General features: G+C 40.0%; 3 protein-coding genes across 5 annotated transcripts; 2 read left to right on the top strand and 1 right to left on the bottom strand.

The window, feature by feature from the left end:
- The first annotated feature begins 416 nt into the window (after window positions 1–416).
- Window positions 417–5,414, top strand: nefma (neurofilament medium chain a). The gene is made up of 3 exons (XM_056731980.1): window positions 417–1,946; window positions 2,965–3,089; window positions 3,258–5,414. The coding sequence occupies exons 1-3, from the start codon at window positions 906–908 to the stop codon at window positions 4,612–4,614; spliced, it is 2,523 nt and encodes an 840-aa protein (XP_056587958.1). The 5' UTR covers window positions 417–905; the 3' UTR covers window positions 4,615–5,414.
- Window positions 5,415–11,792: 6,378 nt separating this feature from the next.
- Window positions 11,793–20,995, bottom strand: nefla (neurofilament light chain a). Of its 3 annotated transcripts, none has more exons than XM_056731272.1 (6): window positions 20,468–20,995; window positions 14,902–14,969; window positions 13,407–14,666; window positions 13,157–13,281; window positions 12,743–13,065; window positions 11,793–12,656 (listed from the first exon to the last, which is right to left on the bottom strand). In XM_056731272.1, the coding sequence occupies exons 3-6, from the start codon at window positions 14,448–14,450 to the stop codon at window positions 12,064–12,066; spliced, it is 2,085 nt and encodes a 694-aa protein (XP_056587250.1). In that variant the 5' UTR covers window positions 14,451–14,666; window positions 14,902–14,969; window positions 20,468–20,995; the 3' UTR covers window positions 11,793–12,063. The 3 variants fall into 3 exon arrangements, with proteins under 3 accessions (XP_056587250.1, XP_056587248.1, XP_056587249.1); XM_056731270.1 differs by having other exon boundaries at window positions 13,407–14,590; XM_056731271.1 differs by lacking the exon at window positions 20,468–20,995 and adding an exon at window positions 16,481–16,588 and having other exon boundaries at window positions 13,407–14,590.
- On the top strand, window positions 16,255–18,755 carry pgam2 (phosphoglycerate mutase 2 (muscle)). The gene is made up of 3 exons (XM_056731273.1): window positions 16,255–16,998; window positions 17,215–17,395; window positions 18,102–18,755. Exons 1-3 carry the CDS (start codon window positions 16,468–16,470, stop codon window positions 18,269–18,271), a joined length of 882 nt encoding a protein of 293 aa, XP_056587251.1. The 5' UTR covers window positions 16,255–16,467; the 3' UTR covers window positions 18,272–18,755.
- Window positions 20,996–22,231: the final 1,236 nt, after the last annotated feature.

The raw sequence follows: 22,231 nt of genomic DNA, 5'->3' as shown, positions 1-22,231 counted from the left end.
CGTTAGAATCTGTGTACTGTAAAAACATTTTCTGCTCTAAATTTGTAAAGATTTTTTTAAGTTTTGGGAAAGTGATGAGTTGATATAATTTGAAATTGTATTGATGTAACTATAAAAAAAATAAGTTGAAATTGCTTCTTTTAATGTGCTGTTGTAAATTGTACTTAAACATTTTGGCAGCAACCACTTTTACAGATTACAGATAAAATCAATCGAAAAAATATTTTAAATAATAATTGAATCATTTAAATTATTGCAAATTATTACAACCAATGCAAATACCTTTCAATTAAAACTTGGTTGAACACATTCACTCAATGCAGAATGTTTTATTATATTTAAATAGTATTTATAATAAATGATGTACTATCATCAATAAATATTATGAGCATTTCATACTAAGGCTAACATACGACACTCGAGCTAGGCTATATACACGCCCTTGAGTTTGTATAAAGAAGCGCTGTCCTTGGTCCTGACAATAGCCCCTCGGTGATTGGACATCGCGTCCAGACTCTGTCCAGAGTACCAATGATGTCACGTCAGATGTCGAAATAAGTTTGATAAGCATATGATACGTTTTTTAATCAACATCTCGATCGTTTTCTTAATCTGTCTCCTGTCACCTTTTTTCCTTATCCGTAAGATTTCAGGGTCGCCCATCCACTCGTCACGTTTGACCAGGAAGCCACTGAAACAGATAAGTGTTGCGATCAGGACCCTCCCACAACGACGGATCAATGGTCCAGTCAAAACAAGGCTGAGCCTTTTTGCAACAGCGCCTCGTGTATATAAAGGCAGGTGGATGGCTATCCGGTGCTGAGAGAGCCACACACTCTACACCTATCCACAACTCTTCTTTCGTCCACACATTTTCTTTCCATCTGCACGTACACTCTGTCCATATGAGTTACTCGATAGACAATATAGGTAGTCCCTACCGGAGGGTGATGGAGACTAGGACCAGCTATGGCCGTAGTAGCGCGAGCCCCTCTAGCGGCTTCCGCTCCCAAACCTGGTCTCGGTCAAGCCCGGGAACGACTACATACAAGAGGAGCTTTAACGCTCCCGTGGCGAGAGCGTATGGCTCAACAGTTCTGAGTTCAGCCGACAGCCTCGATTTTAACCAGACCTCCATCCTGAACGGAGACTTCAAGCGCTCCAACGAGAAAGAGCAGCTCCAGGGACTCAACGACCGGTTCGCCGGGTACATCGACAAGGTTCACTTTTTGGAGCAGCAGAACCAACAGATCGAGGCGGAGATCCAGGCACTGCGGCAGAAACAAGTGTCGCGGTCTCAGCTGGGCGATATTTACGACCAAGAGCTGCAGGAGTTGCGCTCTATGCTGGAGCAGGTCCACAACGAGAAGGCGCAGATTCAGCTTGACACCGATCACATCGAAGACGACATCCAGCGCCTTAGGGATCGCTTCGATGAAGAGGCGCGCATCAGGGAAGAGACGGAAGCCATCATCCGCGCGCTGAAGAAGGACAGGGGTGACTCAGCACTTGTCAAAGCGGAGTTGGACAAGAAAGTACAGTCCCTGCAGGACGAGATCGCTTTCATCCGCAACAACCACCAGGAGGAGGTCAGCGATCTGTTGGCGCAGGTGCAAGCGTCGCAGATTACCGTGGAGAAGAGGGACTACCAGAAGGCGGATATCACCGAAGCGCTCCGGGATATCCGCTCGCAGTTAGAGGGTCACTCGACGCAAAACCTGCAGCAGGTGGAAGACTGGTTCATGTGCCGGTACTCGAAACTAACGGAGGCGGCAGAGCAGAATAAAGGCGCCATCAAATCGGCCCGGGATGAGATCTCAGACTACCGGCGCCAGTTACAGTCCAAAACTGTCGAGCTGGAGTCTGTCCGAGGAACCAAAGATTCGCTGGAGAGGCAGCTGAGCGATATTGAGGACCGACACAACAATGACCTTGGCAGTCTTCAGGTAAATGGTCACTTATGCAGCAGCACCGCGGTTCTATTTAGATGAATGCATGAAATTAGTTTTGGGTATTTTAACAAGCAAAGTCCAGTTAAAAGTGAGCAAATTATGTTAATTAAATGAGATATATAGTATGTCTTAAATATGCATGGGAGAAATACAAAAAAGTTATTTACTTTGGAAAGTTAAACATTCATACTGTCATATGTTCTATTATAGGGAATATTTCATTTGTATTGTGATGTTTAATCAATTGTAAGGTTCATCTGCAACATACACTTCCTTTTTTTCCCATCATTTGGTGCAGTCATAAAATAATGTGATGGCATTTTTGAACGCATTATCACGGAGTGGGGAAAAAAAAGACAAAAGACAAATGACAATAGACAATAGACAATAGACAATAGAAATAGAAAATGACAAAGTCATTCAGCAAAGGATTTGTTTAGAAGTGATTACATCATAGGTGCAGAGGAATGGGGTTGGAAAGGGTTAAAAAGAGGCAGACATCCAGAATGCGGTCTCTCCCTGTTCTTTGCTGAGTCAGAGCAGATGAAGGCTTCATTCATTGGCTGTGTTCTGGCATCACCTCACACTGATTAGTGGATGCCCTTGAAGGCTGTAAATACATTCAAATTTGATGCAGTGTAAAACATCAATAGTTAATTAATTGAATAATGCATGATAATGGTATAACATTTTCCATTCAAATTCTTCACAATCCAATAATTGCATTTATCCTGAAGAGCCATTCAAGTTCGATTTATTTAAGTTTTCTGAATTTTTACAAAAGAAGGCAAAAGAGTGAAACACCATAACTGAACGCAAAAGATGCAATCATTTTGCATCACAGACAATTAATTGCATGTGAGGGACATTTTGTATCCCGAAGAGTTTTTTTTTTGTATTTTAACATAATTGGTATATAATATATGATCGATATTTTGAACAACATATGTATTTTTGATAACTATTTTGAGGCTTTAACTAAATTGTTGCATTATCATGTCTGTCTCAATAGGAAACTATCCACCAGCTGGAGAATGAACTCAAGAGCACGAAGTGGGAAATGGCTCGCCATCTACGTGAATATCAGGACCTCCTGAATGTCAAAATGGCACTTGATATAGAGATTGCAGCATATAGGTAAGATATATTTTGCATATGGGTCCCATATAAATTACTCTGTATGTAAATAGCTTTAAATATTCTATGCAACAAAAAACTGAACTATCTACATGAGATCTTTCTAGATAATAAATTAACATTCATAGTCCAACTCTTCATAAACTTGAATGTGTTCTGTCAATATAGGAAACTTCTTGAAGGAGAGGAGAGCCACTTTAGCACTTTCCCATATCGCCAGACAGTCACCAAAGCCAAAAAGGTCAAAAGTGAACCCCCCAAGATTAAAGTTCAACACAAGTTTGTGGAAGAGATCATCGAGGAGACAAGGGTGGAGGATGAGAAGTCAGAGATGGACGAGGTTTTGGCTGAGATGGCAGAGGAGTTGTCAGCTGCCCAAAAAGAAGACGAGGGAGAGGATGAAGGAGAGGCTGAGGGTGGTGAAGAAGAAGGTGGTGAAGAGGAAGGAGAGAAAGATGAGGAGGAAGGAGAAGGAGAGGAGGAGGTGATTGCATCCACCACAGCCAAAGTAGCATCCAGTGCTCCTGCTGAGGAAGAAGAGGAGGGAGAGAAAGGGGAAGGTGATGAAGAAGAAGAGGCTGGAAAGGATGAAGAGGGAGGTGAGGAAGAGGAGGAAAACAAAGAGGAAGAAGGTGAGGAAAAAGATCAAGAAGCCGAAGAAGCAAAGGCCTCTCCTGAGAAAGAGAAAGCAGAGGAGAAGCAGGGCAGCGGAGGAGAGGAAGAGGGTGAAGAAGAGGGAGATGAGAAAGATGAGGGGGATGCAGGTAGCGATAAAGGATCCACAGATGAAAAAGAAGCAGAAGACAAGGAGCAGTCTAAAAAAGCAGAAGCAGAAGAAGTAAAAGATAATAAAGAGGAAGTCAAACCTGAAAAAGAACTACCAGTTTCTACCGAGTCTACTTCAACCAAGACGGAGGAAGGATCTCCAAAAAGCGACTCTCCTAAAGATGCATCACCACAGAGCGAGAGTCCAAAGAGTGAAAGCCCCAAAGAGAAGGAGGCACCCAAGACAGAGGCTCCACAGAAAGAACCCACCAAAAGTGATTCTCCAAAAGACGAGAGTCCTAAGAAAGAAACATCTAAGACCGAATCCACGCAGAAAGAAGCTCCCCAGCCAGAACCACCAAAAGCCGAGGCTAAAGAAGATTCCCCAAAGGCAGCGGATGAAAAAGCAAGTAAAAAGAGTGAACCAGAAAAAGAGGCTGAAGATAAAAAGACTGACAAGAAAGAGGCTACAGTAAACGGAGACATGGGAAAGAATGACAAGAAGGAGGAGAAGAAAGAGTCTGATAAGAAGGAAGTGATCTCCAACGGAGTAGACGAAAGTCCCACCAAAGACGAATCAAGCCAGCGGGTGGTTATCACCAAAACAGTGGAGACCATTACCACCGGGGAGGGAGGAGTCAAACAAGTTACAAAAACTATTACCGTAACCGAGAAAGGAGACGAGGTGAAGGAAGTCCAGGAGAAAGTGGTGTCCAAAGCCGCGGAGAAAGAGGCGGTGAAGGCCGCGGAAGCAGAGTAAACCCAACCGACCGAAGAGGAACCGGCGAGAATGCATATCAAGCAATCACAAAACTCACATAACTAATCATACAGCTCAACAGATATACTTAACTGCATTAACCAACGAAAGACTTAACAAAACAAAAGCAAGCTTAGAGAGAAGCCATACGACACGGCAAGCTAAAATTTTAAATGCATGTTGAGTGATAGCTTTAAATGGGTTCTTCTGCATACGCGTTCAGGGACGTCGGGACCTCTATTCACTTTCTTTCAAACCGCAATACCTGGGGAGGGGGGGGGTCACTTGAATGTGGCATCTGCATGCCAGCTCAGGGGGAGCACGCTCCTCGAGGTAGAAAATAACTGCTTCATGTATGACAGTAATATAACAATACTCACAGAGCGATGGGGAGTGACTTGCTTTGGGTAATGCGGGAGGTGGGGCCGCTGTGGAGAAACGTGTTCAGACAAAATAGCCTTACAAGAAAACGCGGGAGATCAACTGAGCCAAAAATGCAACTTAGAATTAAGGAGGCAGGAAGACGATGGTGAAAATAGGCCATGGTCATATACACTCAGTACATAAAGCAACTAAGAAACTCTTAGCCTTAAACATGCTTTTTACCGTCGTCAGTTATGTTTACCTATTGAGCGCATTTGAAAATAAAGCCGTCAAAGCGCACATACATTCTTATATGCATAGGGTTGACTTGAACTACATACCGTTAATGAGGTGCTACCGTTTGCAGGCTCATGTCTTTATTCATCTGAATGAATTTCTCAGCCGCATTTGCTCAATAAACGTCATACTAAAATGCACTGTATCCTTTGTGTCATTCTTTCTCACATGTGTCTGGATTTCATTTAGCATATATGTTGTTTTTGAGACTTTATTTGTGAGTATAATTGACATATTATATGTTAGTGAAAATTAAAAAAAGGAATATATTAGTGTGGGTCTTCACATCACATTTAAATAAGATGTCAACATTTGTTGAAGTTTAAAGAAGAAAGAAAAATTGAGTTTGTGCAGTTGGTGTGTTCACTGTCCATCTATGAACATGAAGAATGACATGAAATTATAACTTAAAACATCATCTGCAAATTGCCCAAATAAAATGAAAATGTGATTCATGTGCTTCATTATTTAATCTTAGGAATTTATAATTGTCAGATAAATAATAGATATATCGGTTCACACAATCTTTTGAAGCTGATTGAGAACAATATTAGTGTTGATGAACAATCTAAGTGCAGAGAGTTGCTCCGAGTGACAAAATTCTAAGAAAATTTCCTAGAAACATTTCCCCTTAGAATTACAGAAAAGATGCTAATAAAGAAGAAAGTAATTCATAATGGATCTTAACCCTTAAAAGAGCTAGCGAGGAGAATTTAAAGAGACTTAAGAGTTTCTTCAGCAGCAGAGAAAATGGACGAAACACGAAAAGTGGGAAGAAATGTGTTCCATATTACTTTTAAGGTTTATCAATTTTTTTATGTTTTATTTGCAATTTCAAACTAATGACCCTATTCTTAAAACCGCTCTTTTTTCCTTCTTGATCAACCAACCAATCACAGTCTTTAAAAGACTGTGTCATACATAGCAACAGGGTCAGCCCCGCCTCCTCACTAAGATAAAAGTTTTTGTCTTTTCTTTGCTCAGAGATTCTCTCAGATTGGTCCTGAATCATTATTTTTAGCTAAGACTCCTGCGTAGAAGTTCTTAAGCTAAATTAAGAGCTTTCTTAGAGGATTCTTAGGACTAAAGACTGGACTGATCAGAGCTCGTTTTCACATAACATCTTAAGGCTAAATCTAGCTCCTAACTTGGTGATTTAGGAGAAACTATATATATATATACGTGTCTGTCCTAACTCTTTTTAGTAAGAGTATTTCACAAAGCGTTTACGAGCTAAAACCAGCTCCTTAACCTGTGAGACGTAAGGGGTCACTAAGACCAACTCACACAATCTTAAAATGGCTGTAACACTGGCAGTCTACCTTGAAATGTAAACATTTTAGAAAGATTTCATGACAATGACCAATAAGAAAACTTATATCTGCTAATTGTATATGAGACGGATAAAATGCTTACAATAAGCTGAACATATATTTTATATTAACAAACAGTTTATTTGCAAAAGATAACTCATTTTTTAAAAGAATTCAAACATCATGTTTTGTATTGTGTTTTATTTGATAGCTGTGTTTTTTTAAGTAATTTTTAAATTTAGGAAAAAACTATAAAAAAAAAATGGTTTGAATGATATTAATTGGGATGTACAATAAAAACTTGAATTTAGAATAAAATTAAGTTATCAGTTTTGATAATTGAATTCTTCATTTGTGAAATTAGTACCTTAGTGTGTCGTTTTATAATCTTAAATTGAATACAGCAATAATTATATATTAAAATATTTTATTTGAATATGAATACATTTTTGTTTTAAGATCTTAATTTAAATATGTCAGCATGAGACCTCATTCTATAATATTTCTGTGTTAAATGACTGACAGAGACCCATCTTCTATCAGCCAATCACTGTTGTCATAGTCAGTAAACTGGCTGACATCATCCATAGCACCGAGGTCAATCTCGCCCTTTACTTAGTTTAAGATTTATTTTTGTTCCTTAGTAAAAGTTGCTCTCAGCGGAGTTGTGAACAGGTTTTAAGTGGAAACTCTTAAGTAAAAACTTTTACTCCTGTTTAGGAGAGCTCTTAGTGTTAAGATAAAATGTTTTGTGAATTCGGGCCCTGGTGTTTAAAATTCAACAGTGATACTGAGGATCTCTGAAACAATTTATGCATGTCTACCGTTAAGAAAAATATCATCAGATTCTGGATTTTAGATTTTTTTGTCAATTTAAAGGTTCTTTTAAAAAATGAAATTTCTTTCATCATTTACTCATCCTCTTGTAATTCCAAACCTGTATTATTTATGCATGTATGAGTATGACCTGTATGACTGCAGAACACAGAAAAATATATTCTGAAGAATGTTGGTAACCGAACAACGGTGGTACTCATTCATTTCTATTGTATGGACACCAATGCAAGTGAGCCGCCATTGTTTGGTCACAAGCATTCTTCAAAATGTCTTCATCTGTATTCTGCATAAGAAAGAAAGTCATACATGTTTGAAATGACAAGAGGTTGAGTAAACGATGACAGAATTTTCATTTCTAAAGATCCATCCATTTAAGGTTTATGGAATATGGTAGGGTGACACTTGTAAATTTGCTATACTATTACGTGACAGTAATTGGCAACAGCAGCCGCTTGTGACACTTTCATGAGATATTGTTGCTGCAATGCAGACTTAAGGTGCAACATCACAAATTAATGGAACATTGTAAGACTAAAAGTGACTTCTGCAATATTCATAATGGACTGCTCAGGGCATTGATAATTTTAATGGACCATCATTCCAATAAACTAACATAATTTCAAAGAAAGTGATGAACAGCCCAGGGTCTAGTTACATGATACAGCTTCTATTGACTTAGCAAACATTCTGCAATCTTTGCTCATTTGATTGTCATTATAATGTTCTGTGTCTGGTTTAATGAACCTGGGCCCGTATCCCTAAAGATTCTGAGAATCCTCTCAGAGAGCTCCTAACTTAACCTAAAAATTCCTTGCCAGGAGTTTTAGCTTAGAAGTGATTCCAGAACATTTTCAGTGAACGATGAGCAAGGAATGGATGTAAAATCCTATCTTAGTGAGGAGGTGTGGTTGACCCCGTTGCTAGGTATGAGTCATCATTTCAAAAGCCGTGATTGGTTGATCCTACAAGTTTGATGAAAATGAACTTTTGGTGATAATGAGCAAAGGATGTACCCTCAAATCAATAAACATAATTATACACTCTAATCTTATGCAGACTGTAATTGTAAATAATATTTCACTTTCAAGAAAATATCTGGAAAATGAATAGTAAGCTGTAGGGGTTATAGCCTAACATTAGAATCTAAAATATGTGAAAACTTAAGCTCATTACACCCTGTTCAAATAATGATTCGTGTCTTATTTGCTCAGATTAATATCCTAGCTGGCATATTTTGTACTCCCATATGGACCCCAATGTCTGTGATTAATGGCTGGTCTATTTATGAAGGCTTGTTAACAAATATCCTACAAACACAGAAAATGGAGAAAAAAAGGAATCGCAAGCCAAACTGGACTGAGGAGCAAGGTTTGTTGCTGGCCCAGTTGGTGAACGAACATAAAGGTATGTTAAGAGGAAAATTTGGCCCAACTGTCACTAGCCAAGGCAAGAGGCGCTCCTGGGACACAATATCCCAAACAATCAATTCCTCTTTCCCACTGGTGGTGCGGACAGGCGACGATTGTGAGAAAAGGTGGTATGTGCTGCAGTCCAAAGCAAAAGATGAGATTTCAGCACACAAGCGGGAATCCTCACTCACAGGTGAGCAAAATACAATAGCCTACCACATAATCTGGCAACTTGCTCCTGCTGGCAAAGTTAATTTACATGCCTAAGTACTGTGTTCATTGACTGTTTCTTTCTAGGGGGTGGATCACCTGCAAAGCGGCTGTCCCAGGTGGCCGACACTGTCTTTCAAGTCCTGGGACACTCGGAGGTCAGTGTCACCGGGCTGCCAACAGGCATTGACACGTCAATGATGCAGGCCCTTGAAATGCAGCAAAGGTAGGACACAGGGTTATTCATATCAACAGTGTTTATTCATTGCAGAAGCCATTTCATGTGTTATCCATGCTCCATTCCATTCCATTTTCTACTGCTTATCCGAACTACCTCGGGTCACGGGGAGCCTGAGCTTATCTCAGGAGTCATCGGGCATCAAGGCAGGATACACCCTGGATGGAGTGCCAACCCATCGCAGGGCACACACACTCACTCATTCACTGTTATCCATGCTCATTGTATTAAATTAATTTAATCAAAACAATAAATACACTAGGCCTATGTATTTCTGTAGCATGGAGACATCACAAGAACCGGGCCCATCAAGTTTGCAGACAAGATTGCCGCCTGAACCATCTGCAGCTGCTACTCAGGATAGCCCTGCGGATCAAACACCATTCCCATCCGAAGCACCTGCTCCGTCAGCATCCCTGCAGGAGAGAAGATTGCAACTCACAATTGATGTGTTTGAACAACAAAAAAAAGTCCTTTCCCTTCAGGAGGAATACTACCGCCTTAAAATTGAACACCTAAAAAATAAACCATTTACAGATTGTGTTCTGTGTCTTGCATTTAACAATTGCAGGTGATGTGCAGTAAAACTGTGGTAGTTCTTAATACCATCACAAGTTCTCAAATGACATGGGGCTACAGCTTGCCTGAAATGTAAATTTGTGAAGTTTGCCCTGTAAGGCAGTCCACTCTGGGCTAGGTTCCCCTGTGGAATGTGAATATCTTCTTCACCACCATCCTCATCGTTGTCTTCATCCTCATCGCCATCCTCCAGAGGTTCTGCAATTTGTCTAACCTTGCAAATATTGTGTAATATTGCACAGGCTATGATGACTTTGCTGACTTTTTCAGGCCTCAGCCGCACCTCTCCGTGGAGAACATGAAAGCGCATGAATATAGAAATATAGAAATATTTCCCCTTAGAATTACAGAAAAGATCCTAGTAAAGAAAAAAGTAATTCATAAAGGATCTTAACCCTTAAAAGAGCTCTTAAAATCAAATTTCTTTGGAGTAGCGAGGAGGACTTTTAAGAGACTTGAAGTTTCTCTAGCAGCAGAGAAAATGGACGAAACACGAAAAATTGCAATGCATGACAATTTACATAATACTTTAAAGGTTCATCAGATTTCGTATTTTTATTGTTTTTTTGTGTGTGTTCAACTTTAGGTTTTTTTGTCACAACAGTCAAAATCTGAACAATTACAGCACTTACAGAAACTTATTGTGTCACTGTTCATTTTCTATCAAATACTGTACGTTGATGTTAACAGCATGTTAAAAATATATGTATATACACACTCACACATATAATTAAATGGTGCATGTGTGTGCATGTGTATGGTTAAAACTGAAAAAAGTTAGTTATGCAATTTCAAAATAACGACCCCATACTTAACAGTGGCCTTTTTTCCTTCTTGGCCAACCGACCAATCACAGTCTTTAAAAGACAGTGTCATACATAGCAACGGGGTCAGCCCCGCCTCCTCAATAAGGTAAAAGTTTTTATCTTTTCCTTGCACAAAGTTGCTCTCAGATTGGTCCTGAATCGCTTTTAAGCTAAGATTCCTACGTTGAAGTTTTTAAGCTAAATTAAGAGCTTTCTTAGAGGATTCTTAGAAGCTTTAAGAATACTGTCCCTGTACTATAGCCCTAAAAACAGCATTTTTAAAGAAATGTTAATGCTTACTTGTGATGTATCTATTCAATAGAATACACATAAGGAGGTATGACTATCATTTAGCAAAACTTTACTGTTTTTTCTTCTCTCCCAAATGGCCCGCCCCCAAATCAATACTACTGCTAAGCCATCCTTATTGTCTCAAATGCAAACTTGTAAGCATTTAAATGGACAGTTCACCCAAAAAAGATGATCATGTCATCATTCACTCATCCTCTCGTCATTTCAAACCTGCATGACTTTCTTTCTTCTGCAGAACACAACTGAAGTTATTTTAAAGAATGTTGGTAACCGAACAACAGCAGTACACATTCACTTCTATTGTACAGGCACAAAACTATTTCAAGGCAATGGGTGCCGCCATTGTTTGGTTACCAACATTGCTCAAAATATATTATTTTGTGTGGTGCAGAAGAGAGAAAGTCATACAGGTAGTCAAGAGGGTGAGTAAATCATGACAGAATTTTACTTTTAAACTATCCCTTTAATACATCACATAACGAACTTACTATATAAATTGTAAAATCTTGTTCAAATACACATGAACATTTTATAAAGGTCAATGCATCCCTTACATTAGACTATGACTAGAAAAATCATGAAATATTTTACAGGCTTTCTATTCAAAGCGGTGTAATACAGTCCATGTCAAATTAATTTGTGTCAACCCTAATTTGTATCAAATGCATCACCTTGCCATTGCTGTTTCCTCATTAAAGGTGCTATGTTTATTTTAAATTGATAGATTCAGCTTTGCTTTAAATATCTAAAGACATAGATTAATCTAGATACGTGCAGAACAAACTATAACACCAACAAACAGTGAATTGCTTTGATCATCAAGACATTTGTTTTTATTGCACTAAAGCATCATTTCACATTATCCAATACATTGCTTCATTCAAAATATCTTCTTTACAAGCAGATATTCATTCTACATCTCAGAGTCATAAAACAATCATTTTTTAAAGCTAAAGATAAAATGTCAAACATATATTGCACTGAGCACTTTTTATCAAGGCATTGATAAATAACAGAGTCAAGGAAGACTAGAGAAGCAGGTCAGGCTACTTGTATTTGTGCTGTTATACGGTACGTCCGATTCATTACTTCTTCCCTTTGGGTTTATCAGTTTCCTCTTTACCCTTTTCCTGCTTTACACTTTCCTTTTTCTCACTCTTGTCCTTCTCTCCTTCATCTTTGCCCTTGGCTTTTTCTGGCTCAGCCTTTTCTTTCGCTTTGGGTTTCTCTGGCTCCTCTTTAGGTTTATCTTTGACTGACTGTGGTTCAGGTACAGACTCTGTTTTTTCCTCGGCTTTCTCTTTGGCTGGTTCGGGTTTCACCTCATCTTTGGCTTTTTCAGTCTTAGGCTCACTTTTTTCCTTTTTTGTTTCACTCTCTCCCTTGTCTTTAACAGTCTTGGTTTCCTCTTTTTCTGTATCAGCAGTCGTGTCAGCTTTTTCCTCACTTTTTCCTGTCTCAGTATCCTCTTTGTCAGCCCCTTCCTCCTCAGCTTTCTCATCTCCCTTTACCTCTCCTTCTTTCTGCTCACCTGCTTCTTCCTCCCCTTCTCCCTCTTTTTCCTCTCCTTCCTCTTCGTCTCCCCCTTTAACTTCCTCCTTTTCTTCAGCCCCCTCCTCTTCCTCTCCCTTTTCTTCTTGTTTTGCCTCATCTTCCTTTTCTTCTGCCTGCTCACCACCTGTGGTTTAAAACATTACTTTAGTGAGGCACATTTCATTTAACACAATAATTCATATTATATCAATAAGAGCTCAGTTCTCTTACCTTCCTCGTCTTCCTTTGTAGCTTCGTCCTCTTCTTTTTCCTCCTCCTCCTTCTGTTCTTCTTCCACCTCCTTTTCTTCTTCTTCCTTCTCCTCTTCTTCTTCTCCTTCATGTGTTGGACTGGCTTCAGCTTGTTGAGCCTGACTGGATGTAACTGCCTCATCGGCTGAGTAAGATGTACCGACAAAGCGACAGCCAAGCAGATAGGGGGTGCCAGAGCTCATTGAGAACATGGGCCGGGAGTAGACGGGACCAACCGAGTAAGCGCCGCCCAAACCTCCCATGCCCACATTAAAGCGAGACTCCTCCCCCTCGAGCAGCTTCCTGCAAAAGGTGAAGATCACATGACTGCCAATCAGAAACATTGACAGAACAACTTTTGTGTACAGTATATAGTGATGTCACAATCCTGTACCTGTAAGCAGCTATCTCAATATCAAGCGCCATCTTGACATTAAGAAGATCCTGGTATTCTTTAAGATACCTTGCCATCTCACCCTTAGTTGCTCTAAGTTCATCCTCAAGGTCATTGATCGTGTCCTGTAGAGAAAAATATAAACAGTGGTGGTCAATTTCTGCTTCCATCCAGAATATGTTGATACTGATTTATTGCCACTAGGATAAAAGTGAATAATCATCAACCGAATGTTTTATCTGGTACTCACCTGCATGGCTGCAATCTCCGCGCTCTGTTTGTCCTCCACCTCTCTGAGCTCCTTCTCCAAAGACTCATTCAGGCCCCTGCAGGCATCGATCTCAAGGACGCACGCCTGGAGCTGACGGCGATACTCCCCTGCTTCATCCTTCGAGCTCCTCATTGCATCAGAATGGTGGGCTACACTCTCCGTCAAATTGCCCATCTTGCTACGGAACCATTCTTCAGCCGACTGGATGTTCTTGGCTGCCAGCTTCTCATACTGGGATCTGATATCCCGCAGGGCGCTGGACAGATCGGGCTTGGTGGTCTCTGCTTCAATCGCAATCTGGGCTCCATACTGAATTTGGGCCTGCAGCTCTGAGATCTCACCCTCGTGGACCTTCTTCAGAAAAGCCAGCTCATTGAGCAATGTATCCACCTTTTTCTCCTGCTCAGCCTGAGCCAAAGCATTGTCATCTGCCTCCTTGCGGGCTTCCAGCAGCCTGCCTTCGGCATCCTCGCGGCCTTCCACCTCTCTCTCATAGCCAGCCTGCAGGCTGCGCAAAGCATCCTCCATGCTCTCTCTATGGCTCAGCGCGGCCTGTCTTTCCATACGGGCTTCCTCTACGGCAGCTCTCAGGGTTCGGATTTCTTGCTCGTACAGGCCCCTCAGGCGTGATGGTTCCACGTGTCTCTGTCTCAGCAGGAGCAGCTCAGCCTCCAGAGCACGGTTCTGCTGCTCTAGCTCGTGGACACGCTCGATGTAACCGGCGAAGCGGTCATTAAGGTCTTGCAGCTGGGCCTTTTCATGAGTTCGGACAACCCGGAATTCTGAGCTCACCTGGGCGGCATGACTGAGATCTATGTCCATGGATCGGCCGGGGCTGCTCAGCAGCAAAGAGGCAGAAGTCCGGCCAGGGGAGGCATAGTGGTGGCGGGCTGAGGGGAGAGAAGGGGGGTGGGAAGAGAACGTGGTGCGAGATCGGCCACGCTGAGATACCCGAGGGCTGCTCTCCGCATACCACCGCTTGTAAGAGGAGGAGAAGAAAGGGTCAAACCCGACAGCACTCATGGCTCCAAGGACAAGCTGCTCGGTGCCTTGGTACCCTGGTCAGCTCGATCAGCCTCCTAAAGACTGATCTTGTGGCTCTGCTGCAGTCGCTTCAGCTTATATAGCCAGAAAAGAGCTCTGACGCAAGTGTTTTCTAAACTCTGACAATGCAGTATCAATGGCAGAGAGAGAGAGAGAGAGAGAGAGAGAGAGAGGTGACGTGAGGTGAGGGAAAATCTATGTGCAAGAGAAGAAGCAAAGTATAACACAATTTTGTATAGATAAGATAAATTCAATGATTACTTGAAAAGTTCCATAATATAAAACCTAATACTTCTGCATATCATATTTTATAACATTACAACTGTCATCAAGGTCATTCTCTGAATTTCTTTTGTCTGCACTGCATCACAGAATGTAACATCTAATCTAATAAAATCGTTAAATATAAAAAAATGTAGGCTATACATACCACACAGATTCCAATGCAGAAAGAGAAGTGAGAACTGGTGCATGAGAGTGGTGGGTTGGGGGGCTGTGCTGCAAAACAAGTGAGCAATGGTTACAGCTATATTTTCAGACTTTTACCTGCAGAAGAAAACCCAACACTGCCTCTTCTGGAGGACAGAAGTACTACATACAAAGACCAATGTACTATCTACCTCATCCAGAACAGAGAATGTGGGGCATGAGCGAATAGTTAACCCTCATGCATATTCACTTGATTCCAGTCCAAAACACTCTCAAATAAACTCATACACATAGAAAAGCATTTCTGATCTCAGTGCTACAGTTAAGACCCAATGCACCTAATAACAGCAGTTGTAACATGGACAACACAGAATAATCATTTTCACAATTCAAGTGTGTTGTTAGTTTATTTCTTTTAAACTAAAAAAACAGGAAGGCATTCTTTAAGGCCCGGTTTCACAGACAAGGTCTAGTTTAAGCCATGCAGGACCATGCCTTAGATAAATTAGGATTTTTAATTTACTTTTCTTATTGTCAATGACATATTTTACGATATTTCAGGGCAAGTTGTTTTCAGTTAATACAGCACACTTTCATTTTATGGTAATATGACAGAATTTTTCATATACATATAACATCTGCATTTAACTTTTTGCTTTGCATCGACTTAGCGCTATCGGAAATGTCTGTACAATTAACAGATAATTTACTGTCATAAAAATAGGTTTTCCTTTTTTTTCAGATTATACTTAAAGTAAACGTAAGTACTTAAAATATACTTGAACTTTACTTAAGTATACCTAATTAAATGAACTTGAAGTTTTCTCTAAGCCATCACCATCAGATTGACAGCTGCATTAATGTGATAACAATTACGTGTAAGATTGGTATTACATAACAATTATGCAACACAATACTCAATTATCTCTGATTACATTTGCCTATATGAATCAGCATTTGCTTGGAATTTAAAGTGATAGTTAGCCTAAATAATTCATTCCGTCATTCCAAACCTTTATGACTTTCCTCTTTCTGCAGAACAGGAGGAGATATTTTGACGAAGTAAGTAAGTAAGTAAACGACATTGGCCATTGACTTCCATTGTATGGACACAAAACCACTGAGACATTTGTCAAAATATCTCCCGTAGTGCTCCACAGAAATAAAAAGTCATATACAGGATTTTAACAACATAAAGGCAACGACAGAATTCACACCCTTTGTAAAAATAAATGCGAACCCTATTTTCTGCATTATTGGACCTGTATTTATGAGCTACATCTTGACTGCCTCATATCCTTATAGATTCTTATAAGCTAACTTTGATCTTTGCGCTTTTATTCCACACATCTCGGTTTAAAAGTCATGTTGCTATTTTGATTCCACTCACGACCTCTGCCCTTCGGACAGCGGTTAGATTCCGGTCCGCCCTCTTACACATAATTGTTAATAGGTAAATACGGCTGTCAATCTGATGGTAAAGCATCATGATTGGTTCAAACAGGAGAAATATGACATTCGTGAAAGGCCACATTCCAGAATGCTATAAAAAGAGCATGGCTTAGGCATGCAGGGCTCACTGTCTGTCACAGAGTGTGTGTGTGTGTGCACAACATCAAGAAGGGCTGTGTTTGGTGGGTTTAGTCTGAAATATATTGTAGTTAAGCCAAGTCCTTTCAACATGACTGCTGTTCATCGTCTAGTGATTGTACGCCATGGTGAGAGCTCATGGAACCAGGAAAACCGTTTCTGCGGCTGGTTTGATGCCGACCTCAGCGAGAAGGGTATGGAGGAAGCAAAGCGCGGTGCACAGGCCATCAAAGATGCCGGCATGAAGTTTGATGTGTGCTACACCTCAGTTTTGAAGCGTGCTATCAAGACTTTGTGGACCATCATGGAGGGCACAGATCAGATGTGGTTGCCCGTAGTGCGTACTTGGCGTCTGAATGAACGCCATTATGGGGGTCTGACCGGGCTGAATAAGGCAGAAACTGCAGCCAAGCATGGAGAGGAGCAGGTGAAGATCTGGCGTAGGTCTTTTGATACTCCTCCGCCTCCTATGGATAAAGATCATCCATACCACAAGATTATCAGTGAGGTAAGAAGAAGAGACGAAAGTTCATCTGTAAGATAATTTTTCAACTGTAAGTTTCTGAAACACTGCCCCCATCTGCCATTGGTCACACATAAATCCCCCAAACTCATACCACTGGTTGAGCCACTGTTTCCTTGTCCACAAACTTGTTTATAGATGTCTTGCACATTTAGCTGGGAAAGTGATTAATTTTCTTGCTTCATTTCTCTCTTTCACCAGTCAAGACGTTACAAAGGTCTGAAAGAGGGTGAACTTCCCATTTGTGAGAGTTTGAAGGACACTATTGCACGCGCTCTCCCCTTCTGGAATGATGTCATTGCACCAGAGATAAAGGCCGGCAAAAATGTCATAATTGCTGCCCATGGCAACAGTCTGCGTGGTATTGTCAAGCACTTAGAAGGTGAGTATCCCCTCTTGACAAATCTTTAAAACTGATCCAAGAACCCAAAAGGAATATAAATTGATGGATGCTGACAATGGATTTTGCATAAGTATTGTAATTTGATTTTTGCAATTATTTATCAGATACGTGATCAATTACATGTTTTATCTGAAGTTTATATAATTTACACAGCACTTTTAAAGCTGTATCTTACTGCAGGTTAAGTGATCACATCTAAGAACACACCAATAGGAAATAGTTTTTGAACAAGACCTAGACACCATGGACGTGTCTGACCACCAGACTTCAATGGTCCCAGATGACACAGAGCCTATATATAGCCCTCATTCACATTCACACAGATAAGGGCATGGGTTAGGTTCTTGTTATAGGCACAACCTTTCAGAAGAGGGGTTCTGCATTCTTACCAGAGTTAGAGATGCAATGTAAGTAAAGGTCACAAAGGTCAAGTAAAGGCTACTTTGGTATTCCCTCCCTAATAAAAAAACTGCATTGTTAGTACAGTACATCATCGTAGTAGGTGCTTTAACCACAGAAATATATACCATCAAATGTATGTACCACGTACCTTAAAAAAATACAATGGTCTTATCACAAGTCCATAATAAAGTGGTATCCTGATATTTTTTGTAAGTGCTTGTACATTCAAAAAGTCTCATGTGTTCATGTGCTCATGTGATACGCTGTGTACTTGCTTCCACAGGCATGTCAGATGCAGCCATCATGGAGCTGAACCTACCCACTGGCATTCCCATTGTTTATGAGCTGGATAAGGACCTGAAGCCCATCAAACCCATGCAGTTCTTGGGTGATGAGGAAACAGTGAGCAAAGCCATGGAGGCTGTGGCCGCCCAGGGCAAGGTCAAAAAATGAAGAGCAAACAGACCCAAAGACTATAAAAGAATCCAAAGTGCTCCCAAATCTTTATATCTTTCCTTAAAGCTGAAGTGTGTAATCTTGGTCACTAACCAATAGAATTGCATCTTATGATTTCCTGATTAATCCCCTGGTGTGCCATGGTCAGATAAATTTCAACCGCCCAATGTGTCTCTGCATCTTAGGAGCTATGTTATGATCAGTAAATGTATATGTAAATGTATACTTCAGCTTTAAGACCATCCCATACCCTAAGCATCATGAGGCAGGGGTGCACCTTTGGATGCAAGCCATAACATCATCACATTTGACAACCGCAGTACGAATAAAAGTACATGGCACGGACATGACTGCTCCCCCAACCTCCTGCAATCGCCCTCACATAACACCACAAAGCCCAGCCCGCTCTCGATTTTTAAATCCCTTGTGTTAGACTACCCCACTCTGACACAGCAAATAAAATTGACGACCATTTTGTGTACCTCCTTTTTTGCTTGAGTCATTCCACCCCCTTCCTTCTTTGCATTAACTCAGGGATTTCAGCAGAACGGTGCGCTGCTGTGTAAGCTGACCCAAAGGGCACACCAAAGAGGTTGTTGAGTTCGGTTTGGCAGCCGGCCCACACTGTGGTGCAGTGGCATCTTATCTAGCCGTAGTTCTCAATATAAGAGCCTGCTGCAGACAGCCCATTGTGGCTATGGCAAACTGCCAGCACTACAATTAGAAAGCAGCTCAGGTTTTCTGGTGACAAAAGGACGTGCCGTGTGGGTGTGTGATGGTCTGTGATTAAAAAAGGACAAAGTAGGAACCAGACAGTCATAAAAACCCAAAATTGCTCAGGGTCTTATTTATTACGTAGGAAAACTAATTCTAGCTTGTTCGTCCCAGGTTGAGTTTTTTTGTCAATACTGAAAAAAAAATTGTATTGACAAAAAAGTGTAATGTATTATATTAAGCATCTATCTACAGATACAACATTACCTATAGGCCTTATTAAAAATGACACAAAATCGCAGCAATTTTATGTTGTTATGAGGTTACAACAGATGATCAATATGAGAAATAAATCGTTAAACTTTTAAGAGCAAATTATATACTTTTATATATGAATTATCTATATATACCATTTTATGGTTTAAGACCAGTCAAAGTACTTTATTTGCTAAATCGACACAATACTGCCATCTAGCATTTAACACGGAGTAATGCACTTACGGCTAACTGAAGAGCAGCTAATTCACCCAAATACATCGTTGAATATTAAATAAATGTCTTAACTTACACCTGTTTATGAATAAGCCTTAACAACCTATATTTGTCAGATGGATCTTGTGGCCTTTGTTAAAACATATGGTTACACAGCCACATCAAACACGTTTCTTGGTTAAATGGATAGTTCACAAATGCTGTCATCATTTAATCACCCTCATGTTGTTTTAATTCTGTATATGTTACATATTTTTGTTCGGTTGAACAGAAAGAAAGATATTTGGAAGAATATTAGCAATTTTTGGTTCCGAGACGTAGAAAATATTTTTTTTTTGTTCTGTTGATACTTATTTAAATTATATAAGTTTGATATTTTTAAGAATTTAGGAAAGCAAACCGTTCTAGGGTACGGCTCCCTGTGACTATACCGTTTACATTTTTCTTACTGTGGCTATGAGCACTTTTCCATCATCCCGCCTAAATCGTTACACTCAGTGCCGATCAATTCCAAATTGTTCACTTTACCACCGCAGGGTCGATAACGAAGAACCGTGCAGAAAATACCGAGATGAGAACTGTTTGTAGTCGTGTGGTGTCAAACCAGACTCACGTGGAAACATAACTGTAGCCGTTACAGACTGTGCTTGAACGATTCGGCGCGTTGGTGGAAAAGCGCTCAATGATGTCCCAGAACTAAAAATTCGTGACATTATTCCAAATATCTTCGGCAGAACAAAGTCATTTATACAAGTTTGAAACAACGTGAGGATAAGTTATTCATAAAATAATGTTCGTTTTAGGGTGAACTATCCCTTTAAGACAGACCAACGGCAAACCTATAATGAAGTTTTAATGACCATGCACATCTTAGACCGAATAATACAACTATCACATACAATGTATAAGTTGGATTACATTTGTTTTGATAAATGCACAGAAATAAAATTAAAATTAGATTTTGTTTAAAGTTAAATTAAAGTTTACCTTTTGATATTTTCTCAACTTGGTGAACAACCATTAATTTCCCAGCAGATGGCGATGTCTCTACAACATTACGTATGTAACAGAAATATCGCGAGATGTCATGACATGAATCTAGAACGTGATAACAGGTTGACCGATTTGGCGGTTTAGCTGATGGAAAGAATTAGGTTTCACAACAACCTCTTTATTATTATTAGACATTACTTTAATGTGTCTTTATATTTTCCTTTGCATCTATTTTAATTCCTTTTGGGATCATTAGCTCAAAATTATAAGTCGGTTAATTTGAAGGCGAACAAGATAAATCTGTGCTTTAACCTTAATGTAAGCAAATCATTACCCGTTATTTTCCATAGTTTTTTGCCTAACAGGGGTTTCTTAATAGGGAAAGGCACAGTGTAGGGAGACATAGCTAAGTGAGCTCTCTGGGAATGAAACAAGCCCTGGTTCTGACCCAGATCCCATAGAGAGAGACGGTGGGGGAGTCATGATAACTCAACATGGCCTCATTTCCAAAGCAGAAGGCTGAATGTCCTGTAAATGTTTCATCGTCATTACTCCCAAATGGGAAATAAAGATTCTAGAAGATCTCAAGATTGATTTAGACAGACACTGAGCTACTAACACAGAGACAACCTCTTTTAACATTGACTCTATACCAGAAGCATATTGATAACATACATATTGATGTTCCTCATTATGCTTCATATTAGTTTATGATTTACATCTGCCGTTGAAAAAGTGTGAGGAAGTCTCATATCTGATGAGTATGTTTAACATTAAATGACTGGAGAACCATTTTCTGTTTGTATCTTTCCTAATAAATATGTTTTTTAAACATTCTTAAAGCTGATATTGAGGCCATCATTTAAGTGCCAGCCAGCCACTCATTACGGTCAAGTTCAATCTATAGCAGCAAAATTAGCCTAGGGACAGGCTGGTAATGGACTAAAATGGGCCTGTATTGACCACTGTTTTTCAGCAGCGTCACGATTATCCTCAAAAAGAAAGAAACCATTTCCATCAATCCCACCGAGTGGAAGTGTACATTTAAATATGCAAATTTATCCTGGCAGAAACTTTGATTTCAAATGTAATTGTTCCTGTCACAAATCTTTGCGGTATGCATGCCTTAAATTGTAATGGACACATAATGCACTCTTTAAAATTATCCCACGTTTGATATGCAAGCGACTTTTTGTAACAACCATATTCAGTTTGTAATGCTGCCTGCTTTGACTTTAAATAGGTTAACTTTACACTGGCATCTCTAAATCTTTAATGTCATGTTTACAATTATATATTTTATAATTCTGCCGTCACTGGTTGCTTCACAATGCTTCCAAATAGTTAAGGCAACTTGTCATGATGTATCCATGCCAACTGACAAAAACACAAGCACTGATCCCTATATTCTCTCTTTTAAACTTGCAAATACTTGCACCTCACTTTCCAAATCTGAGTCACAGGAAACCTATCCACCACAAGTAAAATGCACTTAAGGAAAGCAATTACATTACATAAAAACTTTTAAGGCCGCATGGCCAAACAACTACAAAGAACTAGTCCTCATTTACTACATAAAAAGCAAAGCTTGACCTTCTTAACTTTCTCTAGGTCATCATAGCACAGGTTTCTTTTTTTAAACACTTCATTAAAACTCTTTAATTATCTCCTCTCTCCAGGGCACCGTCACGATCACAACTGGCGCTAAAAAAAATTAAAGTAAGACTGAGTAACCAACCCTTGTTCCAGATACAGGAC

The sequence above is a fragment of the Triplophysa dalaica genome, chromosome 19, assembly GCF_015846415.1.
Source record: "Triplophysa dalaica isolate WHDGS20190420 chromosome 19, ASM1584641v1, whole genome shotgun sequence".
NCBI lineage: Eukaryota > Metazoa > Chordata > Actinopteri > Cypriniformes > Nemacheilidae > Triplophysa > Triplophysa dalaica.
The sequence above is the reverse complement of the archived record's forward strand: the minus strand, read 5'-3'. Positions and strand labels throughout refer to the sequence as shown.

Excerpts from the sequence above, each read along its gene's own strand:
- pgam2 (XM_056731273.1), top strand. The coding sequence starts at position 16,468 with ATGCAGGGCTCACTGTCTGTCACAGAGTGTGTGTGTGTGTGCACAACA. Across the intron at positions 16,999-17,214 it reads ACCACAAGATTATCAGTGAG|TCAAGACGTTACAAAGGTCT; the intron begins GTAAGAAGAAGA and ends CTCTTTCACCAG. Across the intron at positions 17,396-18,101 it reads TATTGTCAAGCACTTAGAAG|GCATGTCAGATGCAGCCATC; the intron begins GTGAGTATCCCC and ends TTGCTTCCACAG.
- nefma (XM_056731980.1), top strand. The coding sequence starts at position 906 with ATGAGTTACTCGATAGACAATATAGGTAGTCCCTACCGGAGGGTGATG. Across the intron at positions 1,947-2,964 it reads ATGACCTTGGCAGTCTTCAG|GAAACTATCCACCAGCTGGA; the intron begins GTAAATGGTCAC and ends CTGTCTCAATAG. Across the intron at positions 3,090-3,257 it reads ATAGAGATTGCAGCATATAG|GAAACTTCTTGAAGGAGAGG; the intron begins GTAAGATATATT and ends CTGTCAATATAG.
- nefla (XM_056731272.1), bottom strand. The coding sequence starts at position 14,450 with ATGAGTGCTGTCGGGTTTGACCCTTTCTTCTCCTCCTCTTACAAGCGG. Across the intron at positions 13,066-13,156 it reads ATTGAGATAGCTGCTTACAG|GAAGCTGCTCGAGGGGGAGG; the intron begins GTACAGGATTGT and ends CACCTTTTGCAG. Across the intron at positions 12,657-12,742 it reads TACAAAGGAAGACGAGGAAG|GTGGTGAGCAGGCAGAAGAA; the intron begins GTAAGAGAACTG and ends TTTAAACCACAG.